Here is an 11482-nt window from a genome sequence, read left to right on the forward strand (position 1 = left end):
ATATCAGAAGAATAATTAGAAATAGACAATCAATCAATTTGCATTTCAACCTAAATACGAGGTCATATTAAATCAGATTAAATAATAAAATGGAGTCAGATTAGAGTTTAACTTAAATTAAAGAACTTTGCGCATTGAAAAGACCAAACACGCAGGAAACCTTCAACCACCATTGGATACCTTCTTTGGGCCAAATGTGTGGACCTTACACTTCAATGAGAGGCGTGGGCAGAAATGATAGCAGGCACAATGCCATGAAAGTGCTGCAGTTGAGTCAGAGAACTGGAGTGCACATTTCACTGCATGTGAGTGGGGGTGCCTTGTGTTGTCCCAGAGAACATTGCCTATGCCAGGCTCCCCCAATGATGGCCAACTCCTGACAACCATTTTATCACTTCTAGCAATTATTAAAAAGCACACTCACAGCAGTAACCCAGGAATCACTTTATTTTCTGTATAAAACCTCAGTTGTTATCAAAGTCTCTTTAAGGCAAGTCATGTCACTTGGCGGCCATCTTTGAAACGCCTCTCGGGCATCCAAGTGCAGCTCCTTTCTCTTTGAATGGGGAAACATCAAATTCTCCAAAACTGTTCACTAAGCTTACAATTAAATTTCATATATTTAAAATCACCAAAGAAATCTGACAAGAACTGTATCATAAATGTTGTTTCTTTTGCTCAAATCGTGTTATAAAAAGCTTATTTTTCAGGCTAGATCAGCCAGTGCGCATGCGCAGTCCTGAGTGCTGACTGTTTCTATAGCAACCGGGACTTCTAACGGCAGCTGCAGTGACACGCTGATTTACTGATTAGCGATTGGCTCTTTCATTCAGAAGGCGGGGCTTCCAGCATTTGAGTGGCAATATTGAGCGTTGCATTTTTCCCCATTTAAAACTATACGAGTGACATGACTTGGGTATTCTATAGTCTTTGTGGTAGAAACACATAACATTAGAATTTCCATTACAGATTTGCACAAAACTTTAGCGATAATTTATAAATGTTGATTAAAAAAAAAAAAAAAAAAAAAAGTTGTGAAATGACTACGTTTCCATTAACCAATGTTACGCAAACAAAATTTTTTTTCCTCATGCGATAAGTCATGGCGACGGATTTTGGTAGGTTATGTATATTGCAGCCACTGCACTTGCCATTAATTTTAATCGAAGGAGGTGTATCTTTACATAAGCAGCACGGAGAGCCGCTTCTGGGATGCCATATCGTGCAGCAAAAGTCGCTGCTAGTATGAACGGGGCTTTATGCTTGAGAGCGGCCATGTATGAAGTGTTTCTTGGAGATTATAGTACATTGAAGTATGATCATATGAATTTTTACATACGCCATGTGACCTGTAAATGTGAAAAAAACATTTCCATTGCAGTTTTGCAAAATATTCCTTTTTCGAACTGCCTGAAAAAACACCTCATGTGAGCGTAAATTTTTTTTGGTGATATATGGGCGTTTTTGTGAAACTGACGTGTTTCCATTAGGCGTATTTTCAATTCGTAACTTCAATTTGTGCAATTTGAAGGTTAATGGACATGCAGCTCTTGCTTCGCTTAAAGGGATAGTTCACCCAAAAATTTTAATTCTGTCATTTACTCACCCTCAAGTAGTTCCAAACCTGTATGAATGTCTTTGTTCTGCTGAACACAAAGGAAGATATTCTGAAGAATGTGGGAAACAGAGCAGTTCTGGGGCACCATTGACTTCCATAGTATTTTTTTTCTACTATGGAAGTCTATGGTGCCCCAAAACAGCCTGGTTACAAACTTTCTTCAAAATATCTTCCTTTGTGTTCGGCAGAACAAATGACAGAATTTACATTTTTGCATGAACTATCCCTTTAAGCACTGCTTTTTTGTGGTTTACTTTTTCTTCAAACAGATGCATTCCACCAATCTGTTCCTCATTAAAGATGAGCGGCACAAAAATCAAACATCTTTCCAACTGTGCTCTCACTCTCCTCTCATTTCTTTCTCTCCCACTCCACACTGCTCAAATTCAATCAATATTAAGACTGATTTTCTGAAAGTCAATTTACAACAAATCACAAAAGTGAAACTGTTTTAGTACTCATTGGGCCAGATTTACTAAACAGGGACTATTAGCAGGAGGCCGCGATCCCATAAAAGCACAGATGGGAGAATAAATTTCAAATTAAAGAACACAAACACAACCAGCTTCCATTTCCATAATGACCAAAGCAATTTACCAAGAGCAGTGCAAATCAGCAACTATCATAGCTATGTCAAGTGCAAAATTGGTTAAGACATGCTTTTCTCAGGCATCAAATAATGGCGGAAATACCAGTAAAGTAGATACCGCAAGCCTTATTAAATCAAATTGCATGATTTATTTATATTTCTCCCTTAATTTTTTTTGAAAGGTTAAATCCATATGCAATAAGGTCAGCCACAAATGAAACCATGTCCACACCCTTTCATCCTTAATTTTTTCACTTAACGTCTAGTAAATTCTGACAGTTGTTTTTTACTGCCAAAAGAGGATTTGTACTGGTGCAAGCTGCTAGTAAATCTGTCCCAATTTCCACAATATCGATAAACTGATATCAGCTGCATTTCTCAGTCTTTTCTCTCCAACAGCAAGTTGACAAATTCAACATTCTGTATTTTAAATAAGTATATAGTTCATTGCACTGCATGTTTCACAGTGAAGCGCAGGACTGTGCTGTGCTTATACGTGCAAACAGTTTGTGATCAAGTGTTTTTAACGGAGCGCATCAGTTCACAGTGAATGCAGCCAACTCCATCTGTGCATGTGCTGTGAGTTTAACATGCATTTGGGAATACAATATTACACTTTAATACATTGTTTACACTTTTGAAATTTGCATAATTTATAGAATTTCTGTGGATAGATGATTGATTACAGCATTTCACTGTATTTGTAATGAGAAGCTTTTGCAGTGCTTCTCCCAGGCTTACAGCTGGGGGGGGGGGGGGGGGGGGGGGGGTCATGGTGTTTATGTGATTCTTTTAAAGACAGCAGTCAATAATAACAACGTAACAATAACTTGAACTGTACATTGAACTAAACATTGGAACATTTCTATTTATTATGATTATCCACAAAGTGTGCAGCTTTTAAAAAAAATGCAGATATTTTTGTCTGCTTTTCAGGTGGTTGACGCGACATATTTTCCAATGCATGCTCTGTGTCCGCTGGTGGGAGTGTGCTCACCTGTGTGTGCACTCACGTGTCTCTGTGTGTGTGTGTGTGTGTGTGTGTGTGTGTGTATATACGCATCAGGGCAGAACTCCGCCATGCGCGATACAGAGAAGAACTGTAAACATGCAACCATGTAGAGACAGAAATGTCAAGCCATCGTGCAAATAAGATAAATAACATAAGGCTATTTAGCTTGTTTAATAAAAGAACAAGATATAGACCTGTTCTGTAGGAAAGGTAACCTTAAATGTGATCTGGCGCTATATAGAAAATAAAATAAAATAAAATTAACTTGACCTTCAAGGAGGGGTGCTTCTCCCCTTTAATATAATGGCAGGGGAAACACTGATTTGCAAACCTGTGGTTACAGAAACTTGAAAGGCTTACCTGAAGTTCTCTGCCAAAATAAAAGCTAGAGCAATTAACTGCAAGTGAGTATATCAAGACATCAGTATTATAAATGTGCAACTGCAGTGTAAAGTAAAATAATTAATACACTTAAGAAATCATTTCAGAAACCATTATTTTACAGTGTGGTTGCATTACAATAGTAATATATTTTAATTTATGAAATAATAAATAGATCATTTAATTATATTAATTAATTAATGGACACCAATTACGCCCCTTTTTACAATATGTAATATAAGTCTCAGGTGTCCCCAGAATGTGTCTGTGAAGTTTCAGCTCAAAATACCCCACGGATCATTTATTATATCATTTTGAAAATGCCTATTTTGAGTGGAAGCAGAAACTCGCTGTATTAGAGCACGTCTCTTTAAACGCAAATGAGCTGCTGCTCCCCACCCCGTTTCCAGAATAGAGAAGTGCTTTTTCAGCTTTTAACTGCTAAAAAAAACCCAACTGTTTGGTTTTGATTAACATGTCTATCATGCTGAAATCACACGTTTTAAAGCCATATTACTTTAAACCTCTGATAGAGTCCGTAGCACACATATAGAAAGTGGCTGCACACGGCATGCGAGTACTAAGTTCTCTTTCACACACGAGTTTATGTTAAAAACACGCATAAGTTACAAAAATACAGTCGGTTATGTTTGTGAAGGTAAACATCTGGGAAAGAAATCGCATGTTTATATTAGATCTATTAAAGAGGTCCTATTATGCTTTTTCACTTTTTGAATTTTAGTCAGTGTGTAGTGTGTATGTTTAGGCATAAAAAGATCTACAAAGTTACAAATCTCAAAGGGAGATATTTCGTTTAAAAAAAAAATCCCTTTTCAAGAACTACAACGAACAGCTCGTTTGGACTACAAGGTTGTTTTCCTGTATTTGTGATATCACAAAAATAAATCCTGCCTACAGAAATTTGACTGGTTGGTGGTTGGGGAGAACACTTGGTTGAGCACTGCACGTTTCAAAATCAAAACCCGGTGCTTACAGTGTTTCTATATCACTGTAATTCTGATGGAAACCGACTGTTTTCAGAAAATTATAGATGTCATTTTCATTTCATCTTGCATGTAATGTCTGATAACGTAGTGTTTGTGAGCGGAGCTCTGTTTTGTGTACAGCGTTACCGGGGAAACCTAGCTCTCTACCACTCCAACAGCACCCCCCGCTGACAGAGAATTAATTTGCATATATATACGCAACCACAAATAGTGAACTCTATGGGAATTCAACTGTATAACAGTTTCACTGCAATTCATGTAATAATGTTAGAATTAAAGACCAATAAACAATACATATTACCGTTGCACTTATCTGTACATAGTAAATGCAGTTATTTTTAAGCTGTTGTTGACATCCTATCTAAAATGTGATTTAGCCAACAAAAAAAAAACAACAACAATAACGTTACCACTTTGTCTTGCAATATCCGTGCGTGCAAAGGTTCTGCGCTATCCTCTTCTCGAGGTCTGAATTGATATGGCAATATTGACGAACTTGCTGCTTTGGTAAGGGGCGGGGCAGTACTGAAACGCTGTCTAAGCTGTTCGCCAATCACAATGCACTGGGACAGCTAACCAATCACAACACACTTCATTTTTCGGAAAGCGGGCCTTCATCAAACGCGGAACTAATCGAGGCGTTTGTGCCAGGCTGGGGAGAAAGGTATTGTAATAATGTAAATTATGCCCAAGGCATGTTCACTCTAAATGGAAATTGATGCTGCGTAATAGAATGAATGAACAGTGTTAAGACATAAGATAAAAGTATTGACTGGCTACAAAGTCAACAAGTGCAGGCACTGATAAACAGCTGTTGGAACGACTAGACTAGCTAAAAGAGAGTGAGTGTGAGAAAAGAAATACACGAACAGCAGATATTGAACATTGAATGCAAGCCTACTCGTGAAATTGCGGATCTTAACAAGATCAACAAATGGATGCAGACTGCTCTATTGGCAATTTTATTGTCACAGTGTTGGACAACGTGACTAAAATGGCAAAATCTTGAAAATGTCTTAATGCAGTTATAGTATTTGGGGAGATTTCCTCAGATACTCACAGTCTAGGGATGATGTTGCCTGCATACTGAACAAGCTCATAGAGGTCAGCGACCTTGCGGCCTTTGGCGAACTCATCCGTCAAATAGACCTCCAGGTAATGCAGCTCATCAGAGATGGCCATGTCTACAACAACAATTTAGTGCAATAAATAAACAAAATCTCTACAGATGACATGTAAGGTAACTGGTCAAAAAAAGCCTGCACAGTACACTGTTCGCTAACACTCAAGAAAAATTTGTTCTGTTCCATTTAAACAAATAATGCAATGGAAACATACAGAGTTCGTAGTAGCTCTTGGGAGAAAGCATAGAAGTCCTCAACTCCCCCAACATATTTGAGGCATGTTTCAGTGCATCCATCAGCTTGTTCTTGTCCTGGATGAAGAGCATAAATGTTCATAAACAGTAAGGGTGCAGCTTTCACTCTTCAATATAAATATAATTTTGTTTTTTGTGTTTTGTTTTAATTGTTAAAAGCAAGAAGCATCACACTGCTGTGGATAAATTAACAGTGTTACAGAAACTGTAAACTTGCATGTACTTAACTCACCAGACAGCGTTTCATCTGAAATGACTGAACCTTGACTGCCTGCACAGCTTCATCCAACAGTTTCTCCTGCTCATCCTGAGGCGACTGCTGTGTGGTAGGCTTGAATAAACATGTGCAGTCAAACAATCAAACTAGAAACTAGTGTCAAAAACTTCTGTCCAAAAGAATATAAGAAAAGAATATATAGAGAGTAGTTTCTTTCAACATCAATATTATATGTCCCTCCAGTCAAAAGTTTGGATAGAAAATTATTACCATTTTCTATATTTTTTAATAACTTCTACAGTAGGGATGCACCGGCGTATTGGCCAATAATACATTTTGGCCAATAAAAGCAATCATCTGCACTATCAGTCATCGGCAGATTGTTTAAAAACGGCCAACGATCAGGGAAGATTATTTCCTTTCAATCAAAATGTGGTAAAATAGCATGTCAGACAGTAACCTGCATGAAGAAACTGTTTCTTGTGTTGAATGTAGGGCTGTTTTGATGCTCTTAAATGTGGTGTGACAGAACACTGTAGCAGCTAGGGGTGGGCGATATGGGAAAAATATCATATCACGATTTTTTATAGAAATATCACGATTCACGATTTTTATCACGATTCTTTGTTAGTTTTACTATTTTGGTTTTACAAGTTGTCTGAGCATTACAGCCAAACTAGAAAGACAAAGATGCATGGCAGATATTTAGGCCAAAGTGGGCGAAGATAAAAATCTTTGTCATTATTTTATTTTTCTTATTAAAAAATAAGAACAAAGATACACATTACAAATACACATAATATACAAATAAAACAAACAGTGCTTTATTTTCAGGTACAATAGGTGTATTTAGCAGAGCATTCAATGAAATTGAATGAACAAATATAAAAATAAAACACTAGATAGACTGATTCCTAAAGCAACTGTATTAAAGTTTTTCAGTCAAGAATAGTGAGTGATTTTTCTCTTTTGCGTTTTGTTGTTTTGTTAACGTTAAATGAATAGTTCCCCCACAAATTAATATTCTGTCATCTGTTTGTCAATTCTGTCATAATGTTGTATTTTTATATCATCATTTACTCAAAAGTTGTTTTAAACCAGAATGAGTTTCTTTCTTCTGTTGAACATTTATAAATGCTATTTTGAAGAAGGTGGAAAACCAAACAGTTGCTGGTCCTCAGTGACTTCCATAGGATTTTTCTTTCCTACTATCAAAGTCAATGTGGACCAGCAACTGTTTGGTTTTCCACTGAGTAAATAATGACAGAAATTTAATTTTAGGGTGAACTATCCCTTTAATGACAGTCGACAGCACGTTTAGTGTCCTGTCCCTTTAAGAGCTGCACGCATCTAATATACAGGCACACATCCGTTTCTCTCTTAACTATTTACTTTCATTTTAGAGATAACCAACTGAGTCTGTATGTAAACCTTGTGTGTTTTGACAGTATTAGCGCAAAACTTAGTTGAGTAATCAGGCGCTGTTAGACAGGCGTTTTAGTGCGCGTGCTTCAGGTGTATGCGCTCAGAACAAGCGCACGTCAGACCAGCGCGCGAATGAAACATTTAACCAGCAAGGCTTGTATGCAAATAATGTACTTTTGCGAACGCGAATAAGTGCAGTGTCCTGTCTGAGTAACTCTACTGCTGTATGTCGTGTTGTACAGTATATAGAGACGGCGGCGCCAGAACTGTATTTGACAATGTGCGCGGTAGCGCGATACTACGATATTTCTTCAAAAGCAGATCGTGGAGACATTTTTATCGTCCACGATCAAAAATCGTCATATCGCACACCCCTAGTAGCAGCTTCAGTTCAAGCAGCAACACGGAGCACGAGTCTCTTCCACTTTAATAAAAGTTATAGTGCAAAATAAACATGAATGAACATCAGAAGGTATGTTGAAAGATACAGTACAACTTACCAAAATTATTCATGTCTCATGTAATCACTCATGTAATCAAATCAGTGTTTGAACCGAAAGAAAGAGGTCACATAATGCAGCTTGTGAACAATGTCACAAAGTTATCCACTGTTCACAGTTCATAGTTAGCTATAAAAAATTATATATGTTTGAATAAATCTGCCATGAAATCAAGTTATGAAAACTACCTTATGTGCAACTGAGTTGTATACAAACGTTTTTATTTGAGTGTGATTATTATATCTGAAAATAAACAGCTTTGACAATAATAGTGTTGTTGTTCATTTTAACCTCTAATTTACCATATGTGAGGGTTCCCTGTATAGTTTAAAGCATTAGTTGGGAGAGATTTTTTTCCTTAAAAAAAACAAAAACTATTGATAACAACATCAGTATCGGCAGATATCATACAGAATAATTGCCTATTTGTATCGTCTGAGAAATTTCATATCGGTGCATCTATATTTTATAACTAATTTAAAGCATTTAATGTCTTCAGACATTACTTTTTAAATGAAAGTAATAGCTGTATGCAAAGTTTTTGACCACGGCAAATGTATACAGTTTCTCATTAATCCACATTGAGATGACCATATCTCTGGAATTAGCCTAAATCATATTGGGCCTAAAAAAAATTAAGATTCAAAAATAAATGTTTGTTAAGAACAAACATCTAAAAGGATAATAGGTCGATATTGCCATTTACTGCAACAAGGATTGCTAAGGTCAACTAATTTTACAAACAGACCTACATAAAAAATTAAATAATCTTGTCATCCTTCTAAAGTTTCCTCTCCTGTAATTTGTCTACAAACCTCTGCAAAATTGTAATTTTCAATCTTTAACATTATAAATGTCTGTACTGTCATTTTCGATCAATTTAATGAATCCTTGCTATATGCTAAAAAAAAAACCTTATTAAATCACAAACTTCAATGTTCAAAATGCGTTTTCTTTAATAGATTTCTGAGGGAAACAGCATGAAACCTTGCGCGTTAGTTCATATTCAACATATGCTTCACTGCTTCATAGTTCGCATAATCATCAGTAAAGTGTGTTCTGAGATCTTATATCACTTAGACGCGTTACGCATCGTTGGGTAATCCTGGAGTGTGACGTATGAGGGGAACCCCAGTATTACAGCACCGCGTCACACAAGCAATGATACAAAGTTACAGAAACTAAGCAACCAAAATAAAAAAAGAATCAAAACTTCTACTTAGCGCTTGCTCCATTTCTGCAAATCAGTTTTTGTAAATTAATGACTTGATCCACATATGGCCTTCATCAACAGCCGCTTGCGCCACCTGCTGGTGAGCGGCTGACATCAGCTGGAGATCATGCATCGGTGCTCTACTGCTATTCCTGCGGGTCCCGTTTGTGCAACGCCAAATTTTAACCACTGAATTTGTGGCCGCGAATTTGGAAAACGAAATAAAATGACCAAAATTTGCCTGTTGAATATTATACATCGTAATTTTAAACAGATTGAATATTTTGGATGTGAATTCTGTAAGGTGAATATGAATTATTGAATTTTTAATTATGAAAATGTGTGTGAAATATTATGAATTTAAATATTCACAGCTTAAATAAACAACTGTGTTAAATTTCAGGACCTAAAAATGCAAGCCCTGGAAATACAAGGCATTAACATGCAAGCATTGTTAATTGCAATGCATCTTTTTTTTCGATTTGTGGAATTCAGCATGTTTTATGTTTCAAAAACTATTGTCATTATTCTGCTTCCATAGACCTCTCAACAGTTATTATAGTGTTAGGGGCGTTTAGATTCATCGAAAAATTAGTCGATAGATTAATCGAAATAAAAATAGTCGTTAGTGGCAGCCCTAATATATATATATATATATATATATATATATATATATATATATATATATATATATATATATATATATATATATATGAAGAGTTAATTTGCAAAAAAATTTACTTCATATATAAAAGGACACTTTCCTTTGTATATTCACTACTGTTCAAAAGCTAAATTTTAAGTGCTGTTGCTGGTCACCATTTCTTTTAAAAATGTTTCTTGACATGTTTTATCACGTTTTAGCCTATTTTATTAATATGAAGACCACTGAAATCCACTGTGCATAATTGTAAATTAACTACAAAAATATTGTTTAAAAATTAAATACAGTAGGCTACAAGATGTACAACACTACAGCCAGAAAGTCCTGCGACATTCCAAAATATTTTTCCAATGGTTTTTTTTTTTTTTTGAAAGTATAACTTCAAGAACTGAAAGAGTGACACTATATTAATCTGATGATGAGCCTAATAAATGTATGTAATCATGAGGTTATCGACGTTTGCAAAGTAGCTGCATGACTACATGGTCTGCAGGCTGGGGTGGAGGATAACATACGTAATGACAATATACAGTCACCCCTCCTAAACGACCCATCCTTAGTGTCACTGGCAGTACCAGACAGTTACAATTCACGTGAATTGCAATTTTAAAAGTGTTATGATAAACGGTAAACATAATAGATTATGGGTTGCTTTAAACTGAATGAATGAACCCTTGACCAAACATCGCTTATGTTATGCATACTAAATTCACTGCCATTATTCAAATACATGTAAACAAAGAGCTGCATATAAACGTATCGTAGACGTATGATAACAATAAATAGAAATACCGATAGAAACCTAACTGTAAAGAAATAAGGCTAATGCTAGCAGGATTAGCCGTTTAAATAAGTTCATTTTGCACAAAACTTGTGGATTCTAATGACAGCTAAACATACCGGCTGTAAGTTTATTACACCTGCATGCCAAATGTTGAATTGCTAGTAGAATAAACCAAGCCAGAGGAAATAAACGAGAATAATTAAGTGTAGGTAGGCCTCCGCATCTCAAATGCTAATGCTAACGGCTATCTTCACAAACGCAAAACAGTCCATCAAGAGATATCAGTGCCCCTCTGACACCATCACTGCTGTAATCAACTCAAAGCACCCAGCATACAGTCTATGCATACGACGATCGCTTATATCTTACCATGATTATCAGGTATGTTAGAGGAAACACTGGATGACCCCCCTGTGAACGTGTCTTGTCATGTGACTGCGCCGCTGCTGTTCCGCCTCATGACGACTGGCTTATTCATCGCTGTAGAAACTACATTAAGATTTCAAATGAACGTATTTACAATAAAATAAATTGGCTGAGTTGTGTCATTACATCATCCTATTTGTGTGAAAAGCGTAATGGAAAACGTTTCTCTGACCAAAATGTTACATCGTATACTTCCCTTGGCCTCTTTTTCATTTGACGAATACTTAAAAGTAGTTAAGGTTTATACTTGTGTTAGTCGAACGACGTT

The 11482-nt window shown here is 36.3% G+C and overlaps 1 protein-coding gene across 3 annotated transcripts in view; it reads right to left on the minus strand.

Annotated features, from left to right (window-relative positions):
* LOC306877849 (vacuolar protein sorting-associated protein 35) overlaps positions 1 to 11476 on the minus strand; it is a 34507-nt gene extending 23031 nt beyond the window's left edge. The window contains exons 1-4 of one of the 3 annotated variants that reach the window (XM_079429842.1): positions 11158 to 11476; positions 6218 to 6316; positions 5946 to 6042; positions 5668 to 5791 (exon numbers count right to left, since the gene is read on the minus strand). In XM_079429842.1, coding sequence (XP_079285968.1) covers positions 5668 to 5791; positions 5946 to 6042; positions 6218 to 6316; positions 11158 to 11160 — 323 coding nt within the window. In that variant the 5' untranslated portion in view covers positions 11161 to 11476. The remainder of the gene's footprint in view (positions 1 to 5667; positions 5792 to 5945; positions 6043 to 6217; positions 6317 to 11157) is intronic. The other 2 variants (XM_079429843.1, XM_079429844.1) reach the window with 2 other exon arrangements.
* Positions 11477 to 11482: the final 6 nt, after the last annotated feature.

The sequence above is a fragment of the Barbus barbus genome (assembly GCF_936440315.1).
Source record: "Barbus barbus genome assembly, chromosome: 2".
NCBI lineage: Eukaryota > Metazoa > Chordata > Actinopteri > Cypriniformes > Cyprinidae > Barbus > Barbus barbus.